Source organism: Syngnathus leptorhynchus, chromosome 17 (genome assembly GCF_054491065.1).
Source record: "Syngnathus leptorhynchus isolate UIUO chromosome 17, UIUO_Slep, whole genome shotgun sequence".
In the NCBI taxonomy this organism is placed as follows: domain Eukaryota; kingdom Metazoa; phylum Chordata; class Actinopteri; order Syngnathiformes; family Syngnathidae; genus Syngnathus; species Syngnathus leptorhynchus.
The window spans coordinates 6,824,627-6,851,194 of record NC_141211.1 but is presented as its reverse complement, the minus strand read 5'-3'; the positions used below and the strand labels follow the sequence as shown (position 1 = coordinate 6,851,194).

The window sequence follows — 26,568 nt, the reverse complement described above, 5'->3', positions numbered from 1 at the left end:
TATTGTTGAAGCAACAACTCCAAACATTTGCTTTTTTATCCTGCTGAATAGTTTTGAGGATTGTATGCACTTGTGTAATAATCAGCATGAGATGTCAGACCGAATGAAGCTGCAGGTGCACCAAAGCAAAAAAAAAAAAACATTGATTCAGCTGTGAGAGTCACTGAGTTGTTCTTGAAGTCATTTTAGGTGGCATTTGAATCCAAAAAAAGTGACTAACCGTTTTAATAATGCCTTCAAAATGTGCACATTCATTTTCTGTCAATTTCAGCATTCATAAATACATTTGAATGTGGACTTTCAACTCCTTCCAAAGAAGACATGCGTGTCTTCCTTTTTATTGCGGTAGTGAAACGTGACTGACAGGAGCACATTACTGATTTTCCTCATTGCTTTGCACTTTTCCCTCTGTTCATGGCTACAAATACACAAGTAACCTCGTATAACTTTGACCTCATCTGTAACCAAAACAAAAAAAAAACCCAAATCATTAATATGCGGTTTTCCACAAAATAGAAGCACGTTGTATTCAAATGAATTCAATAATTTGAGCATGTTTTCCTGTTCAGGTTATAGGACCAATGAGTTACAGGCTGGCTGTTCATGTAGTTTTCTGACATGCTGTTAAAGTTAAAAAAAACAACAAAAACACGTGCAGTTAACGCACATGCTCAGAGTGCTTTTGCTGGCAAACTTTTTTTTTCCTGTGCAGTCTGTCCAAAGTGAGTGAAAACATTCTAAGAACTGCCTGTTGCATGTGGCTGAAAACAATAATATGCATACTTTTTGAGCTGTGACCTTTCACTCAAAATGACTTCTTTCAGCCGTGATCTTCCTTTTAACATAGTTTACCTCGTTTTATATCAGTCAAGTTGTGAGGGTATTTTTGTTTGTATGTTTCTGCTCTATTCTAAAAGATCCACTTGAAAGACACTTCAAATCCATCCCACTCTTGAGAGCAGATAAGGCCAATCTAAAGAATCAATTCAATTCAGACAGCTGTTTTGTTTTCAAGAGGATCTCCTGCTCCTTGTGAATCCTTCTCAAGGTGTAAAGTTCACGGGTGTGACTACATTCACATATAAATTGTGAAAATCCCACAACATACTACACTGAGCCAGACCAGATCCAAAAAACGTTTTTTTGTTTCAAACTTCAACCAACTTTATCGATCTAAACTTTTTTTAGTGAGAGCATACATTGAGCAAATACTTTGAAATAGCCATTTAAATATAATTATTAAATAATAAAAAAAAATACCTGAATAAAAATCCTTACCAGTTTATATATGTCCTACATTAGACAACCACTACACCCCTCCCCCCCTGACCCCCAAAACAAACACTACAGACTGATCCTATCTGCCTAATGTAGGGCATTTGGTAAACAAACACATATGCATTTATCAGCACCAAGAATAGATCAGCTTTTTTTCAGATTGCGTCACCTGAATGCACCGTTCCTAAGATAGCAGCTGTCTGCAAGGTTGATTATCATGTAAACAAAGGCACATAGCCCATCTTGTGGATTTCCTCATTGTAATTCCGCGTTTGAAATTCCTGTTACTGTTCGTTACTGTGAAATCCAGGTTGACGGCCTTATAACCCCGTCTGATGGTAAATGTTATCTCTAATAAGGTTATCAGTGTCCTTTTGAGCCAGTACAAAACATTGCTGCATCCAAAAACGACAGTAAATGGAAAAAAAAAATAAAAGTAGTCACCCAGATTGTAATGGCTTTTTTGACATTTTATTCAGAATGAGTTTGGTTGTGAATGCCGTTGGGATTTTTGCATAAAAAAAAAATCACCAGTCAGTTCACAAAGCTCCTTGATCAAGTTCACAGCAGCTAAATTGCAATCTCTCCAGCCCTTGAATATGGCTGCAAGCTGTGGTTTTGTGTATATATGCAAATGAGCTGAACAATGTAGCTATGACTTTTGTTTGTGGCACTATGAATTGATGCAAGTAAAATTTAATTTGAAACTGCGGCTGAAACTTTTTGGATGGACTCCAACCGCCTGACACTGCCTCTGTCATGGAAGTTAAGACAAGTTCATGTTTATCATCATGTTGACAATGCCGCCATGTGGACAGTTTAGTGTAGGTTATCAGGGTCGGGGAGTTTCTCCAGTGTGGGCTCCATTCCCCAGATCTCACGGGCGTACTGGGCGATGGTACGGTCACTGGAGAACTTTCCACATCCAGCAATGTTGTAGATCACCTTCTTGGTCCATTCCTTGGGGTTCTGGATTGATTAAATGATCAGTGATAAGTAACATGACGATACGCATTAGGGATGATTTGAATTGAATACAATTACTTGATTACAATCAAGGCTTGATGCCTTGCAAAATACCTTATAAAGCGCATTGACTTTCTCCTGGCATTTAATGTAGTCTTCATAATCAGCGAAGACCTTAAATCTGTGCAGAAAATAACACAATTAACGGGATGATGAAAAATCAGCAGGTATACATGATTAATCTCTGTGGTAATTCTACCAACATGTAAAATAGACTTGCTGTTATTTTGACGGCTGTTAGTGAAAGCCTTTACCTGTCGTGATGCATCAGCATGTTGACAATTTCTTTGAACAAGTCGGGCTGCTTTGGGCTGAAGAAGCCTCCAGCGATCTGGTCCATGGCTTGTTTCAGCTCAGGCAGTCGATTGTAGTACTCTTGAGCATTGTATCTACAGGCGGATCACCTAATGTTCATTTCTGACTTTTAGAATTTGGCCAGAGGAGAGTCGACGCCTTACCCTTTCCTATCCATTTCATCAACATCATCCACCCTCATGCCAAAGATAAAGAGATTGCCGTCGCCAGCCTCCTCAGCCATCTCCACGTTGGCTCCATCCATGGTTCCGATGGTCAGAGCGCCGTTCAGCATGAACTTCATGTTGCCGGTGCCGGAGGCCTCTGTGCCTGCCGTGGAGATCTGCTCGGAGAGGTCAGCAGCTGGGATGGCTGAAAGATGGCGGAGGTAAGCGACCGCTGACTTTTGAGGATTGTAGTTCAAGTGCGATTTAACAGTAAAATTGTCAATTTAAATGACGGGCCAGATTAAGGCTCCTAGCGGGCCAGTTCTTGCCCGCCAACCATATTTTTGATTCCGACTGTGACCAGGATTTTTCACCATCTGCTGGTGGCCGAAAGAACAACAAAACAAAAGCAGATGAGGGCAAAGGGGGCGTGAAATACCTTTCTCAGCAAGTGTGACTCTGTAGTTCTCCAAAAAGATAACTTTGAGGCGGTCTCCCACCACGGGATCATTGTTGACCACTTCGCCGATAGCTGTGATCATACGGATAATCATCTTGGCAGTGTGGTAGCCAGGAGCGGCCTGCAAAAAAAAAAAAAAAAAAAAAGACACGTCACGCGAGACGTTTTTAACAGCTGCAAACGAATCCCGCTGACAATGGGGCCTCAAAGTCGAACATGATCCTTTTCATTCTGGGACGTTTGTTGATTTTGCTTCGGAAGCGAATCGTGCACTCCATTTTGCGTAACACCAACATTTTCCACAATAGTTCATTTTAAATTTGGTCACTTTTAATCCGCATACCTTTCCGCCAATCATAACAGTTCTTGGTGTCCACTGCTTGTTGGGCTCTTTCTTGATTCCTGGCAAGGGATACGAGGAAACGTAAACACTGACTTTGCCGTGTTAGTTTATTATTTGTGATGTAAATTAAAATGGATGCTTACGGTTATAATAGGTGATGATGTGCAGACAGTTGAGCAGCTGCCTCTTGTATTCATGGATTCTCTTGACTTGGATGTCAAACATGGAACTCGGATTGATCTTGACCTTATAGTGCTCCTCCAAGTGCACGGCAAACTTGAGTTTATTTTCCTGAAAAAGAACAAGATTTGACAGCTGTCGATGTTGTTCTGATAGTTGTCGCATTTGCTTTGTATTAAGCAAAACAATTCTGTAACAAAAAAATAAGAATAGTTGAAGAAAAGCAACGACAGTAAAAAATCACATCACCGAGGTTTGCAGATTAAGCCCAGAGGACTAAACAGCGATCAAAAAGATGAACTTGTCTTCACCTGCTTCACTTTGGCAACATCGCGGATGAAAGCTTCGTCGTTCACAAACTTGCGCAGGCGCTGCAGCTGGTCGAGGTCACGGATGAAGTCCTCGCCGATTCTCTTAATTAGACACGAATAGAAAGTGAGCGTTAACCCGCTGCGTCTTTTTAACCACTAAGCACAGAGGGTGTTTAATCCACCAGCTGACCTCGGCGATGACCTCAGCCAGGCCAGGGTTGCACATCACCAGCCAGCGGCGAGGGGTGATGCCGTTCGTCTTGTTCTGGAACTTATGTGGCTCCATTTCGTAGAAGTCCTTGAAGCTGCGGGGCGGATATAAATCAGGACACCCAAATAATAAAACGGCTCACGGTCGAAGGTGTTTGACCGCCGTCGTGAACGTACACAGTGGCTTTGAGGATGTCTGAGTGGATCTGGGCCACGCCGTTGACCGCGTGTGAGCCGACGATGCACAAATGGGCCATGTTGATCCTCTTCTGTCCACCTTCTTCAATCAGGGACATACGGCCCAGACGATCATTATCGCCGGGGAACTTTGCAGCAACGTTCTGACAAAAAAGGACATTGGACATCAATGAACAGAATAACTCATTTCTTTTGCTCTTGTTAGTAAACATCTCCTGCCATCCCCTAACTTAGAATTGCTGTCAAAATGGCACAGATGAATGAAAGCAAATTTCATTTTATTTTTCACCTTTAATTCACGGTTTGGCACATAAGTCCCCAAGCGACTGTCAGCGGCTCAGCAGTGAAACAGCACTGACAGAGAGGACCGATGTGTGCCGGAGACGGAGGCAGGTCTCAAACCTCGTTATTTCCTCCTGAAATTGTGTGTCTGAAAAATGCTGTCTTAAAGCCATGATCTTCGGAATATTTGCGGCTGATGGAAATTGGATGCAGTGTTTAGTTTGTTAGCTTCGGGGTGGCAAAGGAATCAGTCGCATTCACTTCATTCACCGGAGTGTAGAAAAACCCAGGACCCGTCGTTGGTCCCCTAAAGGGCTGAACTGGGGGAATCAAGCCGTGTGAAACAGACAGAAAATGATTCTTAAGTTTGCATTCTAAAAGCGTACAGTAGATCCCCAGGCCTGCATAATTTACTTGTGAATCAAATAAATCCCCTTGTATTATTTAGTTGAACAGAATTACAAGGTACAACTGTAATTGCTATTATTCAATTGGAATCCTGCATTTCCAATCAGGTGTGCAGTGTTTTATTCAAAATAATGAATATTAATAAAAGCCTGCCCCTTACTTAACCAATGAACAGGTCAATCAGCTGAAATGTATTATTCCTCAGCAAGGGTAAGTCATAAAGAGACACAGTACTAACCTCCATGTGGCGACGATTGATCTCATAGATAATATCCAAGTGGCGGGGCAACAGATGGGCAAACAGGTCCACTGGCCATCGCTCCAGAGCTTCTGGGAGGACTGTGTGATTGGTGTAAGCACACGTACGCACACACACGTCCCAGGCCTATCCAGAAGGAAATTATTTGGAGGTGTAGAAGATCATTCTATATGAGTTGATTCCTCTGCTATGCATATTGAAGAAAATAACTCTGCTTAACCTTATCCCATGTAAGTTTCTCTTCATCAACCAGAACCCTCATTAGCTCAGGAATAGCCATAGCTGGGTGAGTGTCATTCAGCTGAATGGCAACCTAGAAAAGAAAAAAAAAGGTCACGAGTCAGTTTTAGAAAAACACTCAAACCACTTTTCTGATAGGTTTATCAGCCTGCTACAATGCATTAAACACACTGACAGAGGCAATTTTTACTCTGGAGTGGGTTGTTTCAATTTGACAGAAACTAGTTTATTATTTATTTTATTTTTTTTACCTTGTCAGGCAGTTTGCTGAAATCTGTGCGAGCAATCTCCCTGGAGCCAAACTTGGAGACCTTGAAACGGCGAATGATGTCTTGCAGGGTGGCAGACACCACAAAATATTCCTGCTTCAAACGCAGCTCCTTGCCCTCAAAAAACTGAGAAAACACACACGTGGGTATGTATTTGTCCATTGAACATCACAACATTGTTTCACACAGACAACTAGAAAAATCTCAGGTCCCTTTAGTATATCGTTGCCTTCACTATGTTTTGTTTACAAATTTCCGGATAACATAAATTGCAGATATATATTTATGTAATTATGAAATTGTGAACTCTCCATGACGACTGAAAGGTTAACAGATTTTAGTTACTCTTCTTATGCTGACTTTTGTTTCAACACACCAAATCTTGAGTAAATGCCAAACTAATATTTTAACGTTGGATTAACAATACCCTTGCGTGAAACCAGTTGGCAATAATATTTTTGAGTGAACTTAAACATGACATTTATAAATAAATGACGATCCAAAAGTGCACAACTTCGCATTTGACAAAAAAAATTAGGATCGTGACCACATTTAATAAAAAATGAGAGAAAAGCTGAATTTATCTCAATTGAGCTTCATCACAGCATTTTCGGAGATAGAAATAGACACCATAAACAATGCAGACTGGCTAAAATTAAATTCAAATGGCACCTAAATATTAAGTCAACCACTTTCTCACACATAAATTACCATGACATGGGTTATAGCTAAAGCTTTAGGGATCTCAAGCAAATCCTCCATCTGGAGCCCGTAGGGAGGTAGGCATATGGTGGTCAGCTCTTATGTCAGATTTAAAAGGTAGCTGAAGACAAAGACCCTGAGGTCTTCGGGTCCCAGATTATGCAAATCTATATTTTAAGATTATGCAATGGACCTGAATAGTAGGTCGCATGTCAGCTGTATCATTTCACACATCCAAATAATCCTTTCTTACGTTGTCATTGGGATACAACACACGGGAGATGTTCTCAGCCAGGTTACGGTCCAACACAGCTTGAATGTAGCCACCGACATTGACTATTAAAAAAAAAAACACGCATAAAAATAAATTCACAAAAATATTTCTATGTTGCAAGACTCTAAAGTGTCTACAAGACGCTTACAGTCTTTCAGGTTAAATTCACATGGCGCCTTTGCAGACCACAGCCTCATGGTGTTGACTACGTTGTTTCTGTAGCCAGGGACCGGGGTGTCATATGGCAGAGCCAAAACTACCTGCCAACACATTACAGGAAGAGAGAGGCCATTTAGATTCTTAGATTTGACTCCTGATAGCTCTCACTCTCTGTATGTATATATATAGTTTCTTTTTTTTTTTTTTTTTCTACCTGTGTGTCAACCCATTTGACTCCATCGGGGTGATGCTCGGTCTTGCCGTAGAAGTGCACGGGGCGCATATACTCAGGACGTGCTTTCTCCCAGGCGTTGCCATAGCGCAGCCAATCATCGGCCTCTTCAACCTTGGTAATGACATTGCCAGCGAAAAACACTCATTAGGTGAGTACGTTCCGAGCTGAGTCAGACCCAGAAAATGACAAGGACAATCAAGACGAGATAATGATAACACATAATTATGGATATTATTCACTTTATGGCATTAGGTTGCCTAATCCCACATCTGTCCTGAAATAAAACCTAGGAATATACCGTACATGTTTTTTTTTTTTTTTTGCAAAGAAGATTGCCGGTGTTACTAACCTGCCAGCCGTTCACTATTTTCTGATTGAAGATGCCGAATTCATAGCGGATACCGTAACCATAGGCAGCCAGGCCGAGGGACGCCATCGAGTCCAGGAAACAGGCTGGAAGCCATAAAAAAAAAAAGATCACGCTTCCAAATTGAAGCACTGCAATCAAAATTTGAAAGGTTCAAACTTGTAAAGGTAACTTCAAAACACACACCAGCTAGTCGACCAAGTCCACCATTTCCCAAACCGGCGTCTTCTTCCATTTCCTCCAGCTCCTCCATGTCCAGACCCAACTAAAAAGTTCAGAGCGCACACATAGGCTGATATTAAGAAATTGATTTCAATTTTCAAAGCTGGCTTAAAAGAGCTCAAGCTTCTTCCTTTCACCTGGTATGTGGCTTCATCACAGGCGTTTTCCAGTGCGAGGTTCACCATGGTGTTCTGGAGGGTGCGGCCCATGTAGAACTCCAGCGATATGTAGTACACACGCTGTGTTGAAAAACAAAATAGTATATATATATATATATAATATATATACATATATATGTTGCCGGTTATGGAACTTTTTACACCAAGTACCAATAAAAAAATACTCAACTCTCCAAGTACCACCGTCATGATTTAAGTTAATTGAACAGTAGGGTAGTAGGTCTAAGTGTTCATTAAAAAAACGGAATGATAAAGTACATTTTAGCCACTGTATCGCAGGTGAATACCTCTAAACATTTTTACATTTTATTTACAGTTAAAGATGTGATTTTATTTCCGTGCACACAAATTAAGGTTCGTGTGGATAAAGCTGGGGGGGGGGGGGGGGGGGAGACTCCCAAATAGGTGTGAATACTGCATATCACTGAAACCAAAAATACATTCTCCTTTTCTATTTGACGTACAGTACCCTACCCAAAATATTCCTTGCGATCACATTGCATGCATGAGTAATCTTCCACCTGGGCCTGTTTAGTGTTTTAGCCTTTGCCATTTAGGTAGTTTTGTTTTTTCACCTCTTCTGAAATTGAGAAGGCGGATGCGCACTGAAGAGCAAAAGCAGAGGCTAGAAGGGAAGGGACGAAGGGACAAATTGCATTCTGTATTACATAAGGGCAACATTTTGCTTTGGCAAAAATAGCTCCCGTGGAGGTCGTTGTAAAGGTCAGCCTGAGAGTGATATTCTGTCCTTGTGGAGTTCAACTCTGGATTGATACAAGTGCTTGTTGAGGATTAATAAAGACATGATCATGATAAATACGACAAAACCTCGTGACAACCACAGTTCAGTCATTTGATGGGATTTGTCACGCGTCTTAACCGACTTTGATTTTTGTCGATTCGTCTCGCTGTCCTAGTTACCTTTGTAACCGATACTTATAAATATCATCAATAAATCCGGCACAGTCGCTTTGCAGTACACGAGCTCACAGCTCTGTTCAAGGTTTCTTTTCAAGGAATTCACCTTTGACCTTTCAGTCTGCTGCAGCGAACAAGGTCGATACAGTCGGGAGGGTCGGGCGGTTCAGTGTGAGGTTGCATCCCACCGGCGCTGGATTAAACCTGTTCTAAAAATGTATTCCACTCTTCAAGTAAATGTCACCCTGCTTGGGTGAACACAAAAGGCACTTAAGTGACAGAACAATGACTCTTTTGGATGTCACAAAAGGGAGGGGGAAAAAAAAATTCCCCTTTATTTTTCAGAGTGATATATTAAATAGCAAAGAATCATTTTCCTTTCATGTAAATATAATTGCTATTGGTTTCACTCCGCTGACAAGCTCCTATTTGTGACAGCTGACTCATGTAAGTGTGGGTTCTCTTCTTCTAAAGGTGCATGACACGCACCTGCACGGAGGTAGAGATATGAATCCCGCCGCCCTTGGAGGCATGTGCTCATGTGCGACAAGCAGAGGCTGTGTGCTTTATGGTGAGGCGGAGCAGAAGGTCACGGAGAGGTTTAATGTTTCAGCGCAGCGTAAGAATGGAAGCTTAGCAGCAGACTGCTAAGAAGCCCTTGTGAAGTTTAAATGTCATGCCCTGGCATTAGATTGGACTCAAGCTGCTCCAGTACATCTGAGGAATGAGAAGCTTTTGCTTCAATGCAATGAAATCTGGTCCATATTTAACAGCAGACGGATTTAAGCTTGACCAAGAAAATTTATATTTTAGCCACTACCAATCGGGTGCATTCGGTTAGGTCACGTGACTTTGGATGTCCAGCTCCTGTTATGACTTGAACTTACTTTGGGATCTTTCTCATAGTAGTGCTGCTGGGTTCTGATCCACCTGCCGATCAAGTGGTCCCGCACGGTGTGGGCAAGAGCAAAGTAGTAATCCCTTCTCGTTGCCACATTTCGGTCTTTGGCCAGCGTGAAGTGGAGGTGCCTGTTGAAATTCTGCTTCAGCTCGGTGACATTATCGGGGCCGGCCAGGCCTCGCACAGAGATCTGCTTCTTCCTGTCATGGTCGGACAAGGGTTTGGACATGGCGGCTCAGGATTTGCGAGCTGAGACCTCTGGGAGAATTGTTTACGTTAAGCAAGCGCCACCAGGCCCAGACACACAGATAGAGAGGCAGCACAGTGCGGTCTTGGGATCAGCTTTTTAAAGGCGCTACTATAAATATTACAAAGAGGGCGGGGCTAGTTTGTCGTTTTGGTAAAGGGTGGAGCATGTTCTGGGGAACTTTAAAATGGTAGGCCCCATTAACAGTGGTTCTGACGTTAGGTTTCATCCTCAGTTAGTCATCACGATTGTGCTTTTTCACATAACCGAGAACATTGAAGCTATAAAAAGAATGAGTAGACCGCTACACGTTGAAAAAAAAAAAATTCTTACATATGCCAGTGCATAAACATAAATATTGCACAAGGTGTGAAATAAGTGGCTGTAAAATCTGCAAGGCATGCAATTAAAAACATTTGGATGCAACATCATCCAGAGTTGAGTAACAAGGAAGGCAAAAAAAAATGGTTAAAAAAAATATTTTTGCAAGTAAAATAAAAATGCAGCAGCGCTCATCGTCAAATGATTGCGACATCGGTAATAATGACACCTGGATTTCATTATTTTTACATTTCTGTTTGTCATTAGCCACATTGTTACCTTGAGTGCACTTTTCAAAAGTTGTTCCAGCGGAGAAACATGCCGATGATGAGCATGTCTGGCAGCTATAGTGGCTAACTCATTTTCCCTCTCATCATTGGCAGCAATGGCCAATTTAGCAGATGGTATATTAAATCCCAACCAACGTAATTTTTCCAAAAAATTTTTACTCAAGCCAAACACCGCAAATGCCCGCCAATTATCACATTGATAGGTGACGCTATAATGTACACATTTTTTAGATGGAATGGGAGCCATCTGCATTGCAGATAAACGTTCCACATTGTCTTGCTAGCGTCTCAACAGTATTCTCACAAGTCCTCGCGTAGCAGTGATTCAGCCTTTGTGTATAGATCGCATTTATTCAACAGCCCGCAGTCACATCAGACTCCCAATCATCTGCAGCCGAGCCACTCTATTTTGAGTTATCGCACTCGCAAGCCAAACCATCGTCAAGTCTTGACCTTCTATAAATAGTAACTCTGACCCAGTCCCAAAGGTCATGATATTTGAAAGGCATATCTCGTTAATGTCAGCTCAAGCCAGCAGACAACAGCCGTGTATTTTTCCGTACCGTTGTCACAGAGCGACGAAGGCCTCTTTGAAATTGGTTTGGGTTGTTTTTACTGTCAACACCAAATGGATTTCAGCGCGGCGTTCATTACAAGTTGACAGAAAAAATACAGGGGGTAAAATTAACACGTCTTTCCAAGCATTTGCACACTGGACAAGACGTCAGAGTGACAAAGAGAGATGCGATTCCCAAGCGCAGCAGCACAATTGAACGACTGTGTGAATTAAATCACAAATGTTTCCTAATAGCAACGTCTCTCAAGATATTTCATGTGGTTTAATAGTCCCCTTCACGCTGTTCCATTAACGCCCCTGCATAGCCAATGACCCCTGCAACGGAGGAACCATCACATAACAGATGACAGAGATTGAAGCTGGCGTGTCCCTGATTTGTCCATTATGATGAGCAAATTATGTTCCTACATGTCTACTGGCTGTTCTGTCAAATAGTGCATCAAGCAGTTGTAGACCACACACTTGTTTCCGGCCTGATGGACACAGAGTGGGTATTTATAAAGCACGACCTTTTTTTGCTCTATACATTGGTCAAAGGAAGCCACTGAATGAGGATGGCAACAATAATGTGTCAGTCCGTCCATATGCGTGGCATTTTGACTTTGTCCATTACGAAACCATCGGCCTCAGTTGTTTCATAAAGGTTGTGATTAACAAAACGTTAATCACAGTTATTAGCTCAACCGAGACGCTGAAACTCTCCGGTGCTTAACGATAGCCACTGTGGTAATGTTTTGCTTGGATAAAATAATAAATAAATACATAATAATAATTACCATATCTGCTTTGGTAATGAAATGTTTTGGGTGGAAATGATCAATGTAGTATTGCTCACAAGGGATACTTGACCTTTTAATGAAACATGTTTGAATTGTTGCCTTTTTTTGTGTTCTGACAAATTAATTGCAAAATGAATGCATTACTGACCTTACTCCACGTAAAAAAACAAAAAACAAAACCCAATTTTCCCATCTTTAATTACAGCCCTGAAATTTATTGAGAGATAATGCTAATGTAGGAGGTGAAATCCAGTGGGTTCAACCAAGCCCCGCTTTCTGGAGCAGATTCCGTGAAAAAGCTCTCTGCACCCACGTATCATAAATGTATTTGAAAGCTGTCTGGCACAATGACATCTGCAGGGGCGTGCTCGGCCTACGTCGCAAACGGTTACTTCACGAGAAGAATCCGGCTTCTTGTTGCCGTCTTGTTACAAATTGTTTTTGGATATTCTTGAATCCAGCAGGTGAGGCACAGTTTTTTTTTCTGGGTTAAAAAATGTAAAATTATGAACAGTTCAAATTAGCACCAAATATTTCAGAAACAATCATTCTAAACTTAATGATTCACTTTCTCTATTGTAATTTTACCTTCAAAACTGATTAAATTATTTAAATACTATTTTTTTTTTCCTTTTTAAATCAATATTCTTCCAATGCCATGTCATTGAATTACAGTCTCACTGTTGTGAGCAAAGAATACTAAACATTACATTCCTTTCTTTTTCCAAGGCAAACTTTGTAAATCAAAAATGTCGCGGTTACGTGATGTCAAGTGATTTAATTGCGTCGGGTGCTCTGATCAGCACGAAAGAAACACTGGCACCTGTTGGTAAATCCTACAGCAAGGACACAAGGACGAGAAGTTGACATATGCACCGACACGCCAGGTAAATGGACCCACTTTGAGCTTCACTTTTTACAAGTTCCTCATCAAATCAGGTCACAGTCTGGACACTTTTGAATCACAATTCTGAATCCACCACCACCACCACCACCACCAAACAATTTGTCCCCAGTCACTCTGTCAGCAATCCTTTATTTCACATCGCCATCTAACTGTTCCCTTCTGTGCTTCTGCTCATTATGTTCACATTCTAACTGTGTGTTTTTGGCTACAGAATGTTTATTTGGAAGAGCAAAAGCTTGGAAGTAACCGCCAGTGGACATGAAGTAACAAGGCCCATTTCTGCTGTTTGAACTACACGCTGGCCAGATTTTTGTTTGGATGTAAAGGAACACGGAGTGCTCAACTACCTTGGCTTTGGTAGACCTCCAGTGTGTTTGCACTCCTTTGTTTAAAGATGACCATTAACTCTTGTGTCTATTACAGATAGTTTCCCTAAACAACAGTAAGGAACAATAGTAATGTGCTAAATACAATAAAAACACTCTTCACCAGTTGTGAAGGGCTTCATGGTTTAACTTTTAAAACATGCTGCAGTAATTTCCGCTTTCCTAGGAAGCCGACTGTATTAATTGCATCGGGGACTAAAATCCATTGCACCTCTCTGGCGTGTAGCGACTACCAGTACGACTAAGTGAAATTCCAAAAGCTCAACAAATCCTCATGCAGCCGCAGCTTTTTGTTTCTTTTCTTTACCAGCACGATGCTGGGAGGCAGAGAGGAAAGACGAGTTTCTCGGAAGATGGCTTCCCAAAGGAACGCAAACTGTTGATTGACTGAGCGCAATCATAATTATGTGCGCAGAAGTAAAACACAGTCTTGCATTATCTGGACTTTTTTTTTTTTGCTGAGGGTACGATAGTTCTGCCTGGCCGGTTTCCATTTCAAATATATCTGATGTTGTGAAAGGATGCGGTGTTGGGTAAGGTGGAGCTTTGGTTGAAATACTGCTCGGCGTGTTCTTTACGACTTTGACGATGACCTTTGTCCTTTGGTATGTTTGCGAGGGTTAGCTGCCACGTGCGGCTTCATAAAAGGGAAACTCATGTTAAACGTTTTTTTTTTATATTCATCAATTGGGAATCCATCAGACTGATACAAATGTTATTAATCGGCAACCATATTAGAGTGATGGTGTGCATTTTTTTTTGGAGCACGGTAAAAAGAGTAACACTTGCTAAGTACCAGTGAAATATATCCTCATAAACATGGGATGGCATCTGCGCGCTTAATGCTTTTGAACTTTTCAACCTACCATGCGTTTGTGATGTGATGATTCTAATCTAGCACATAAGAAAAAGAGTTCTTTGTCTGTATAATTCATTTTGAAGCTTGAGAGGTTGGGATTATTTTCCATAATTTCTTAGAATTTCTGAAAGGAAATAAAGAGAAATGCACAAAGTCTAATTAGTCTTCCAAAAGCATCTAATTGCACAGCAAAAGGCCTCTATATTATTAAGTATCACAAAATATATTCCTTTAAGTCGGCATTTTCCCATCTGACAGCAAAAATGTTCTCCCCATTTACGCACTCAGGCTGAATTGTTTCTCAAGAAAAAAAAGATACATTTGAGAACATTCATAATTCATACGTCATCCTCAAATGTGAGATAGCTTTGACTTGATCTCTCGCAGGGATGGCTCGGGTCCTTAAAAGCACACCTCAGCGTGCTTTAGGGCCTTGTGCTGTCACTTAAAAGGGAAAATATTCTCTCACAAAAATATCTCAATCTGTGGGACGCTAACATTGGGAGTTTATTTATTTATTTATTAATATTGTGTTCCTGGCTTGCGTCATTTCCAATCCTTCATTTTATCTTTTGTTATCATTGGAAATGATATCTAAATCTGATACGGTATGACTGCATGCAGCTTCTCAAGTCAAGAAATGTGTAATACTTATCCCTGATGGGGATGGATAGGATTTAATAGAGCATTTCCAGTCGCAGACTTCATCATTACTTTTCAAGTGGCTTCCTTCCAAGTACACATTAACATGTGCAACCTTGTGGCATATTCATATAAAGTCACATCATTTGTAATGACTCAATGCAAGAGCAGGATTCAAAGTCCTGCTTTTATAAAAATAAAAAAAGAGCCCTCAAAGAGAGCCATTGGGGGCTTCCAACATTTTACCTGTACTATTTATTATTACTATTATTATTTCTTTATTATTATTTAATTTTTTTATTATATTTATTATTATATTAGTTTATTCAAAAAAATATTATTACATTTTAATTATTATTATTATATTAGTTTATTCTAAAACAATTCCAAAATAAAAAATGGGACCTGAAGTCAGGATACTGCATAAAAAAGTAAACAAATACGTAAACCTATATAAATGAAAGCTCAAGGCATTTCTTTTGTCACTTTCCGAGAGGTATGCGTTTAACAACATGTTTGTTATTGTGGTTGGAGTTTGAATTGTATTGGATCATTCTGCGCAAGCGATGTAAACAATCTGAAAAAGAGCTCTCAGTATGCTGCAGGGCACTTTTAAACCACCACAACCGCAATAATAAATATTGTTAAATGAATATCCCCTTAGGCCGTTGGGTTACTTGTTAGCACGCCTGACTCACATTTTGGATTCAGGGTTTGAATCTCAGCGTCTGGCGGTTGCATCTTCTCCCCGGGGTTGCGTGGGTTTTCTCCAGGTACTTTGGCTTCCTCCCACATTCCACAATCATGCATGTTGATTGAAAGATAAATCAAAGGTGTGAAACGAAAAGCCCACAAGCGCGATCCAGCCTACTGTGTATGTGTCCCGATCTACTCAATATTTCTTGCTGAATGGAGCTGCTTTCTTCTTTTCATTTTTGAAGAACGTTTATACAGAAATAGATTTTTTTCCTACACTTTTAGCAGATATTGTAAGCTTTTTTCCCCGGCCAAATCACTTCTTAAATGACATTGATTTCATTCCAGCCTTTAGAGTTTGCATTCTCCGGATACTAAATCTTCCTCCCATTTTAGCCCGAAACATGCATGTTCAGTTTATTGAAGTCTCTAAATTAGGTGTAAATATTCTCTGTGAAAACTCACCTATTTGCAGTTTTTGTTGTCTGTTGGTGGCACACTAAGCTGCCACAAGATGGCGCCAAACCCTGCCTGCAAAGTAATTGCTGTTAAAGAGTGTCAAGGGGAGGAATTGGGTTTAGCATGGGTTGTTGGTGGAGATTACAGAATTCTTTGAAGTGTGTTCATCTTAAATTGAACTAATATAGATTGTTGATTTTTTTTTTAGTAGTGGAGTTGTTGAGTGGTGTTTTTTGTTATTTTAAGCAAGACATGGACTTGCGGCGGGCCAGGGCAAATAACGGTGGCTTAATGTAGCATAGAGTGTAATCCAAAACTGATACTTGCATGTACTTCATCAGAACCTAGTTTTCAAGTAATGGGTATGTTTTTGTTTTTTCTTATCAGACGAACCCAACTTGTGCTAGAATGGAGGACAAACATGCACCCTGCACAGCCAGTGCTTGAACGCTCCATCCAAATCCTCCATGGCAACCCCACTGCTTGTTGATGTGGTGGGATCAGCTCCATTGGTCCACGACGGCTGACCGCGCCCTCAACCCGGCCGAGCTACCTCGCCAACTGTTAGCATCAAGTGTCAGGGGAAAGGCGGCCCCCAATGCTGAGGAGGAGGAGGAGGAGGATGCTGCGGTGGCGAGGAAGAATCTTTGTCTGCACGGAGCGGCACGGGGCTTCCCTTGCTCTCGCCTTTCTCCGCGCATACAACCGATAAGAACGACCAGCATCACTCTGAAGATTAATAACGCTTCTTTTCCTGCAGCTGTTTTTATCTCACCTTGATACGGGATTTTTTTTCCCCATCCCACCTCCCCTCCACCGCTGTCTTTGGCCGGCCGGAATACAAAAAAAAAAAAAGCAACCCTTCGCTTGTGTGTGGGATCGCCGGCTGAGGCACAGGTAACGACATCGCGCACCTCCCACACTCAAGCCGCAAAAATGAAGCTTCTTAATGAGCTTGAACGCAGCAAAATCGCACCCGGGTTTTTGGTTTGCATGTCTTTTCAATGTCAGCTTTGTATGGAGTTGTTATTGCTGCGGGCTATTTCAATTCTACCAATTATTTACACTTTTTTTTCCCTTCTTTATACATAAATACCCATGGTTAAAAACTCGTGCTTAAAAATAAATAAAAAAAGGCAGACGTGATCCAATTCTAAGGCAGGTGTTTTTTTGTTTTTTTTTTAAATCAATGTTGGGGAAGAGCGTGCGCCCTAAAATGAGCACAAGCAGGTTGAGGTCGCGTATTAATTGCATGCCTGGAGAGTGGAGACATGCAGTGCCCCGATAGAGCTGGGTGATGGTTTTCATCAAGGCTTCAGCCACCAGCGTGAACGGGTGCCAGGGGCTCCCATTGTGTTCATGATGCACATGTTCATGGCATGTCTTCATTTGGCCTAAAAGTGAGGTGAAGGTGCTGCATGCAGGCTTCCTCAGATGCTGCTGGTAGCCTATTTATTATTGAGGGGGGGTGTTCTGTGGGGAAAAGACGAGCTGCCAAGATAGAGGTTGGAGAAAGTACCACTCATGTTTTTTTTCCTCGCAAAATTGGCAAAACCTGGGCTCTGATAAGAATTTAAAAGCTCCATCCTAGCATGTACGCCTCCATATAGGAAGCAGCTGCTGCCTGCCTCCATGTGGTGTCAGTTCAGCAGGGTGAGGCCACGCACGAGGCGTGCAGTGGAGTTTCAACATCCAATTGGTTTCGTTTTGTGTATATAAAAAATAGGAAACACAAACGTGGGCGGCTGTCAGTAAATGTGAGATGTTTTTTAGTTTGGGTTTTATTGAGAAACTGAAGTGAATCGCACAATTATTACAAAAAAAAAGTTGTCTAACTATTATATGGCGGGATCTTAACTTCTGAGGTTTTGGACCAGCTAATTATTATTTTTAAATTATGCGTGCAAGTCCACGTCCACTTGTTTATTAAAAAGGACAAACGGTCAAATGCAAAATGGTGAACATTTGCAAAGAGCAATGAGAAGATTGCTCACACCCATCTAAGCACGTCGCACGGCAAATCTCAGCTGGCATCAGAGATCTTTCACTCACTAGGCCACGCCTCTTAAAGGCGCTTTGGCTAAAATACTCCCAGAATTTCAGATTCATTACACTGCTATACAACAATAGATTTTTTTTTTAAAAAGTAACGAGCAGAAGATGAAATACTCAAGTAAAAATCATAGGAGAAAGTGCATTATACCCTACCTCCGTGGGCATATAAAGTCATTCTCCTGATCTGTCAAAGAGCTGGTAACGCCTCACATAATTCTTCCATGCATCCTGCTGTTCCTTCCTGCTTCTCCCATATTTGCTATGCAAATTTGACTCCAACGACAGCACATTGCATTTCACCAGAGTGAGGAGGATTTCTCACAGGGCAGAGCTGATTTCCTGTCCACCTGAATTGGGTAATCCAGCACCAACCCCCCCCCCCCTACCCTCTCGTGTCTTCAGTGAATCTGTTTTGCATGGCAGTTCTGTTGTAGAACACATCTATTCTGCTTGGCTACACTACTCGTTGTCTTCTGGGTTCAGTAACGCACTTGTTTAAAAGCAAATCTCCTTTTAAGTGCACTCTCCTAAATGAGAGCGGCCGTATGGTAAGAAAAAAGTCGAGCTTGGAGTATTTGGATATATTTAATTTGCTGTCCAATAACAGCTGGCTTTTTGTGTTTGTTGAACTTGCTTTCCCAACAGTCATGCTCCCTGCACAGTGTCTATTTCAGCTCAGAACACATTTGTTTGCTTTTTTTGTCCATATCAGCTCTAATATGACACAACACAATATTGCACCACTGACCACTCAGTAAATATTCTGCTCTTGCAGAAGAGTCTTTAACACTAGACTGCTCTGTTCTGACTCTCCAATAATAACATCTGTCAACATCGTAACAGTGTGGGTTGGGTGGATGGATGGATGGATGGATGGATGGATGGATCATAGAATTTGAACGAATAGTATGTGGACTCCCTTTAATCCACGATGGCTTTTAAATTAGCAGAGCAGCTGCTGAGCATGAAAAGGAAATCATATTTGAAATGAAGATACCTCACACAAAGGCAGCAGCCAATATGCAAAGAGAGATGGATGATTGGATGGCACGAAGGAGGAGACTGCGAGAATTAATCGCGGGGCAGAGTTGACACATTGTGTGTGTGTGTGTGTGTTTTTGTGTGTGTGTGTGTCTGGCATTGTTCAGTGGCTCGCGCAGGCAGTAGAAGGTTACAGATATTGTGTGGCATTGCGAATTGTGTCGCTTCCTCTCTATCATAGCCCATCAAGGTCACATCCGCAGACTGGATGCGGTGGCCCTGGCCTTTCCCTCTCCTGGCTCTGGCAGAGGAATGGGGCCCGCGGACCACTGCTGCTTCTAATCAGGGCTGACGCGTGACTCAATTGCATGCCAGCTGCACGGCCAAACAGGGATTATGTCCCTGGATGGTGAAGACACACACACACACACACACAAAAAAAGGTCACTGTCGAGATCTTTGTCTAGCTACACCTTGGGCGAGTGTAGGATTTGCGCTTTATTTGGGCTCAAATGAAATAGTCTTATCCACACAATGTAGCCAGAAGCCCTGAAGTCAGAACCACGACACCCGCAGCGTGTACTGTAGGTTGCCTTGCAATCTGGGTCATTATGCCACTTGTTTTCCAGATTAGCTCCAAGCTTTTCAAGCAATCAAGTCTACAATGTCGGCTATACAGTGTGCACTCGTATACTGTTTTGCCAGATTTGTACAATGCTCCGATGATACCATCATTTAGTATCTGGGAAATTGCCTGTTATTTCCAGACAGGTGTTCTAGTAGGTGGAATGAAGCACGCCCAGCCTGTAATTTTCTGTTAGCTCACTCCTACTCGGGATTCAGCTCAACTTGGCACATCTCGGCCTGTCATACGAGGAGAAATGATGGCAGCAATGTCGTTGAAGAACAATTCCAGCATGAGTCACTGATTTTGGACTTGGCAAGTATCTCCCCAATCAGATTCTGACTGCATACAATGCGGGGTATTAGGAAAAACATTAGTGGCAAGAGATTGAAATGGATATGCATTTTTTTTTTTTTTTATGTTTGGCACGTTAATTATTTATTCAGTAGCATGAATCTGTTTAAGTAAGAGTATGCGGGGTTATTTTAGTGGATTTGACAGCCCAGGAAGTAGATTGAAGAAGGAGGGTAACTTGAACCTTTTTCTATCATCGTCTGGTTTCAGCTCCCATGTAATTGCTGACAATTCATCGTCCTGCCGTTCAGGAAGCTGCAGCATCCGACGTCGGATAGTTAGGGTGACTGCTGAAGTGCAAGCTGATTGGCTACAGCAGAAACACATGTAGTCTCCTACCAGGAGCAGATGTAGCTCTGGGGCCACGTTTAACACCTGGCACCGGAATGTCCTTGCCACTTTGTTGACTGATTTATTTGCCTTTTTCTGGCACCTGCCTTTTTACTCCAGTGCCTCCCATTTGCCTACTTGCAAGCATCAATGTAACCACAGGTGTGCCGGTCCTCGAACAACGTGCGGTCAATGGCATTGTGAGTGCGTTCTTACTTGCAGCGCCATTGTCTGGCAATCATTATGTATGATGGTTTAAATTAGCCATTCGAAGCCTTTGTTACTTCTCATATTCCTGATCACAAACACATTTAAAATGTTCTTGTACTGACTACAAAACAGATTTATATGATATGATTTATTCACGAGATATTCAACATCATTTTTTAAACTAAGGAGTACATTAAATGGTTCGTAATTGCATGTTGTCACAGCAGTGCTCTAAAGGGTACATTTGGAATATTGTGTATTTTTTTTATACATTTCATAAATCATCGCTGCGACAATCCATCCAGTGTATTAGTTCACTTTATGAAGCATTGAGCCAATAATACTTACTAGTTTGGGCGACCACTAGATTGTCAAGTCTAGATGTCCTGCTTTCACATTTGCCATATAATAACGAGATAAAAGAAATTCTCAGCCTTTTAAATAACCATTGCAGGAAAATTCATCTCTGCGTTTTCTCCTCATGACACAAAGCAGAATCCAGTTACTTCATTGCCTAGAATGTATCTAGATTCCCTAATCTCCAGACACGCCAACAAGTGTTAATGTATTCGCAGAATGTCACAAGTGTGTACGGTGACATTCTGTCGACTAAAAGTGACGCCTTCCTGATAAAGCTGCCATTTCCATACTGGCTGTTAACGCTGTACTTTCGCTTCACATTAGAAAGTCGACGTGACTATTACCGTACTTACAGTAAATATCCAGGGACTTTTAAGCAGCGCGACTCTTTCTCGGGGGGAAGTAGTATTAAAAAGACTAGCGGCAAACAAACCAAAGCATGTGTCGCAGTACTAATACTTTGTATTTCAGGTATTCATTAATTCATTCGTAACATAACAAGAACACACTCGCAATCTTTGCAATGGTGTTTTCCTAACACTCAAGAACGGAAATAAGTACGTGTATAGACGTGAACACCTGATGTTTAACAATTGAAGTCGAGCGAGCATGGTGGTATTATGGCGAGCCTGTCCGCCTCGCAATCAGGAGATTTAAATTTAAATCTGGCGTTAGATGTGGTCCCTCCTAGTGCTTTTGTGCATTTTCTCTGTGCAATCAGGTTTCCACCCACGTTCTAAAACATGTTTATTACGTTAATTGAAGACTCTAAATTGCACAGAGATGTAAGTAGGCTCGGCGGGACCATCTGCAATAATGGCGTCCATTCATTACATTATATACATTACATTTATTACTTGTATTGTTTAATACAACATTTGGTCTATAGCAGAAAATGAAAGGAAACATATGTTGTAAAAGATCTTGCAATTTCAAACACAAGGTAGGACCATTATAGACTGCAACGTAGTTAATGAACTGTTCTGAGTGAACAAATTCAGATATTGCTAGGTTGCAATTAGTTTGTCAGCTGGTCTGTTGTTTAACTAATGTTAGATAATAATGTGCAGTAAAATTTTGAGACAAATTTCCCTACCTTACTTTTCCATTAACATTTCAACTTAGCAGATATGCTGTTGTGTGCCATTTTGTTGGTGTATTCCAACAAGCCTGCTCGTAGGGGGAGGGGGGGGGGGGGCGCCAATTAAGGAGACTTCCCAATACTGAGCTAGTTCCAGTTGTGTTATTGATACGGACCACTAGCTGCTGCCTCTTGGGGTTCCCTTACTAGCTACCAGCCAGCAACAGCTGCCCATGAATTGTGGACAATACATAATCATACTCAGATCCTCATGTTATGGACCAGTTCTTAATCAAGATACAGAAAATAAATCAAGCTGACACAAAATTTTTCAAAGTGTGGTTTACCCCCGGGACATTTGCCCAAAATAAATTCTATTTTACATTCAGTCACTTGCAGGACAGACAGTTGTACTTGTTTTTTGGGCTCCAAAAGACCAATTAAAACATGTAGGGCAAACTAAACCTTCACAGATATAATTTACTCGGTATGCACCACTCTAAATTGCACTTTTCCGTTCGAGCTAAACCAAAACAATGTCCAGAATAATGCGTTAAATAAATCCCCTTGAGGAACTATTTAAAAACAAACTGGCCATATTAAATGTACATATGTGTGTGTGCAGTTAATGGTTAAAGTGTTAAAGCACTTAGCTTGATTCAGATTGCACCACTCCGGGAGCCGTGTCACGTTGCAAACATTACAGCTCATCCATCGTTGTTACTGGATGACAGCTTGAGGAAAGGAAACCGAAAATTGCACCACGGACCAAAATGTGCTCAGGCAGCATTATCAGTGCCCGTAGAGACATAAAACACAATATTACCTGCCTACCGTATACATTATGCAGTTACGGGCCTCCGAAGACCACTAGAAAACAAGTCTCCAATCTACAATAAGAAATAGATGCGCTCGCAAATGTGTATGGCCGAGTTATGGTATCATTTTCTTATCTCTCTAACTACCTTTGTTCACAACGAATAATCACCGACCGGTGTCTCGAGCTGAAACACGAAAACAAACAAGCAAATGCACCTCGGCAGTCTGTCATTGAGATAAAACACTTTATCTCTGTCACATGACACAAAACACAGTGCCAAGTGACAACTAACTTTGAAGTTTAAATAACGAAAGACTCGACTCGACTGCAGGTTGGGCTCTCACTCAAAGTACTTTTTGAATTGAACCCACGTCAAATCTGCGGTGCTCCTGAGGTCACCTGCTATCTGTGTTGCAGATCTCTCAATGAATCTTTCTCTTTTATTCCAGACACCTTCACTGGTGCAGGCATTCATCTCTCGCTAATATCCACACTCCTCTCTCCGGGGAGGAATGAGAGCTGTGTAGTGTACAACAATGTCTAGGTACGTTTACACGACAACAATGTATTACTTCGAACAAAAATTCAGTTCCTGCGATAGTGTACGTCTTGCGCTGAAAAAAAAATACTGTAAATGGAAATATTCACTTGTATGCCTGACCCGTAGTTGACAAATATAATACATACACACATGCTCGCCATATTGCTGCTTGGCTTCCCAGGTTTTTTTGACGCATGATGCGCCTCCAGTAGTCCCAGTGACAGGCCAGAAAATGTATACTTTGCTGACAAATTGCCCAGAGTAGAACCACTGCTCCTCGGGAAGGAAGAGTTGCCCTCGCATTTTTTTTTCTTGTCAAGCAAAATAAAAATTGAAAAAAAAAAAGAACTCTATTTTAAAGGCCCTAAAAAAAATACATATAATTACGAACTAATTATTGAAACATATATTATGACTATACAGGGCTAGATGTTTTGGGCCATCACCCTTAATGTTGGGCCCGGAGAACCGCCCCCCCCCCCCCCCCCCCCCCTTCCCCCTGTCACTTTAAGGTGGATGGCATTTTCAAGCGGATGCAATTGCTCATGGAGTGGCACAGCAGTCTGGACTTGGAATCAAGAGATTTTAACAGCTGCCTGGCCATCCATCCGTCACGCTGATCTCCACTGTGCTCGATGCGGGCCTGTCACACATAGATGGCCAAGTGACGGCGACGCAGGAGATGTGTGGTAAATAGTGCGGTAGCCATTTATTTCCAACCCTCCCTCCGTCTGCAGGCGTCACTCATGGGGAACACATTCATGCTAATTCATCGTTGTATATGCATCAGGAGTCTCATCGAAGCAAACTCAATCTTATCCTTGCCCACGGCTGCTTTGTCTATAAAGGCATTTGTCGAGAGCAATCTTACCTGCGTCAGGAGACTGCACGTCAGACTCTGTGTCAGCTCTCGCCGGGTCGGCACGTGTTGGAGGTTCTGGGGAAGGAACCAAAGATGCTTTCTGAAGTGCTTGTGTGTACATGTGTGAAAGAAGGAAGGAAGGCAGAAGCAGAAAGAACGCTCGCTGGCGCCCACCCTCAATTTTGTCTGGTGGCATTCTCCTCGGGATGAGATGTGACAGCGCCGGATGATCTAATCGCGGATGTCATAGCATAGCTGCTTATTAACTGAGATTTCAAGGGCAAACATTCCCATCATTAGCAGTGTACTGCATGAAAGGGAGGAAAAAAGCCTGAGCCAGCTAGCCAATGATGGATCCCGTCCGAGTGCAGGAGGAACCGCTTGTCTCATCGGATTTTTCCAGGCCCACATTTTTGAAAGTTTCTTGACGAGAATCTTAATTCACGGCACGTGGATTGATTTAGATTGTTCTTGTGGACGATGACGTTTCAGCAGCTTTTGGTCCTCCTCCTGAATTGAGTGGGAAGGAACTGTCACATGTAGTCAAAGTCACAGGGGCATGCGTTCGTGGTGGGTACGTTTTACACCATTTGCATGTTGGTAATTCCAATGAGGCTCTTTGAAAGAAGTAGATGTTGATCTCTTGTAAATGTGAACTCTCCAACTGTGTTTTTGCTCATTAAAATGATAAGTATCTACTCTTAGTTTTAATTCAGTATCACAGGAGATTTCTATTCCCCAAATACTCCCTCCAGGTTTAAAGTGAGATCTTCCATTTTTTGCCAGTGGTGGTTGTGGTGTGGGGGGCGATGTTTACCCATACTGAACCTGTGTGAGCTGTTGCTCAATGGCACTAATGAGATTGTTCTCACGAGAATCTTGCAAGCAGTAATGCATCGTAATTAGTAGGAATCCGACATAATTATATCTTTGATTGTGCATGAATTCAAATACACATGACCTAACTGCTGAGGCGGTTAGCACCTCTGCCTCCCAGTTCTGACTTTGATTACGGGCTGTGGCCTCCCCGTGTTGGGTTTGCATGTTCTTTCTCCAGCTCGTCGCTTTGCTCCCTCATTCTAAAAACATGTTTGTTAGACTTTTACCCTTCCGGGGTTAAGCAGGACAGAAAATGGATGAGCAGCTGTCCTAACTGTTTTTTTTTTTTTCTGAATTGTGTCTTCACAGCAGCCTTAAGTGGACACTTTGAAAACTATTGAGACGGCCATTTTAAATGTTACCTCGATGAACAGAATCTATAAATATTTCTTTCTTTATAATTGTGAGCTCTTGTCACCCAAACAATTCAACTAGCGACACACAATAGCAATGAAATTTCAGAGCATCCATCATGCAGCCGAGCGGCGGGGGACGATGTCGTGGCGACTCTGAGATGCGGCACTGTGGCAGCTGCGCAGAGGGTAAACTAGTTTGACACAACCTGTCCTCTAGTGCCACCTCAGGCCAAGCTTTTATGTTTTTTTTGTTTTTTTTTGCCCCACTGCTTGTGAGGAGAGGAGTCCATCTATCTATTTCTTCCTCCTAGTGAGTCATACCAAACCAGATATACTGCATAGAAGAGAAATTTGCTATTCTGAAGGATCGGCAAGCTTTTGTTTGCAACTTCCCCAAAAAAAAAATGTTGCGCTAATGACACAACAGTTTCTCACCCTTTCCCTCCTTTTAGCTTCGCAGTGTGAGCCTTAAGTGTGGCTACTCACCACCACCCTGCTCTCCATTATTAGCATCATAGCATGCTCAAATTGAATAGGGCACTCTTTTCATTACGTACTCAAGACAAATACATCTGACACAAAGGAGGAATGAAGGGCTGAGCGAATCTCAATGATGGATCCGTCTGGGCTGAGATCCACTTAACCAAGGCCTTGAAGCTTGGACACATAGCGACAATCTTAGCTGTTTAAAAGGTGCGATGCCGAGGCATTGATAACACGTACAAACGAAAATACTCGATGATGTTTTCTGTCCTCGCCGTCGTCTATATTTTTGTGCATCTTCGGTGTATGCTGCAATTGTGAGCAGATGCATGTGGCAGTTTTTCCTGTAGTATACCTACAGAACATTTGCATTTACTTAATGAGGTAGTGTGCGCAGAAGTCTGTTTATGCTTGTAGCAAGTGTTGTGCACTTAGCTACTCAATTACCTGGCTTACTGGTTTGTGAAAATGTCAGCTGTTCCAATGCTCTGCGCCTCTTGGAATGCTGGCACACACACTTAAACGCACACACGCGCTCGCTATACGGCCTACATATACAGTACTTCCAGTATACTTTGATATACTT

General features: G+C 41.9%; 2 protein-coding genes across 6 annotated transcripts in view; one reads left to right on the top strand and one right to left on the bottom strand.

Annotated features, from left to right (window-relative positions):
• Nucleotides 1–1,735: 1,735 nt before the first annotated feature.
• On the bottom strand, nt 1,736–15,643 carry pygma (phosphorylase, glycogen, muscle A). Of its 4 annotated transcripts, none has more exons than XM_085935989.1 (21): nt 15,589–15,643; nt 9,869–10,082; nt 8,022–8,123; nt 7,849–7,927; nt 7,645–7,748; nt 7,275–7,406; nt 7,050–7,161; nt 6,881–6,963; nt 5,908–6,051; nt 5,637–5,729; nt 5,396–5,542; nt 4,447–4,610; nt 4,250–4,364; nt 4,060–4,161; nt 3,712–3,859; nt 3,569–3,627; nt 3,205–3,346; nt 2,763–2,970; nt 2,559–2,693; nt 2,359–2,425; nt 1,736–2,247 (listed from the first exon to the last, which is right to left on the bottom strand). In XM_085935989.1, coding segments are annotated over exons 1-21 (2,502 nt in total). In that variant the 5' UTR covers nt 15,591–15,643; the 3' UTR covers nt 1,736–2,097. The 4 variants fall into 4 exon arrangements, with proteins under 4 accessions (XP_085792115.1, XP_085792116.1, XP_085792114.1 ...); XM_085935990.1 differs by lacking the exon at nt 15,589–15,643 and adding an exon at nt 14,256–14,311 and having other exon boundaries at nt 9,869–10,010; XM_085935988.1 differs by lacking the exon at nt 15,589–15,643 and having other exon boundaries at nt 9,869–10,190.
• Nucleotides 15,644–16,633: 990 nt separating this feature from the next.
• Nucleotides 16,634–26,568, top strand: part of LOC147043490 (neurexin-2-like) — a 90,358-nt gene continuing 80,423 nt past the window's right edge. For both annotated transcript variants that reach the window (XM_085935571.1, XM_085935570.1), the window contains exon 1: nt 16,634–16,942. The gene's annotated coding sequence lies outside the window, so the exon portion shown is untranslated. The remainder of the gene's footprint in view (nt 16,943–26,568) is intronic.

What these genes read in the sequence shown, in the direction of transcription:
- pygma (XM_085935988.1), bottom strand. Translation starts at nt 10,111, where the DNA reads ATGTCCAAACCCTTGTCCGACCATGACAGGAAGAAGCAGATCTCTGTG. An exon ending in GTGATGAAGCCACATACCAG is followed by an intron (nt 7,928 to 8,021) that starts GTGAAAGGAAGA and finishes TGAACTTTTTAG; the next exon opens with TTGGGTCTGGACATGGAGGA. An exon ending in TGGACTTGGTCGACTAGCTG is followed by an intron (nt 7,749 to 7,848) that starts GTGTGTGTTTTG and finishes TATGGCTTCCAG; the next exon opens with CCTGTTTCCTGGACTCGATG.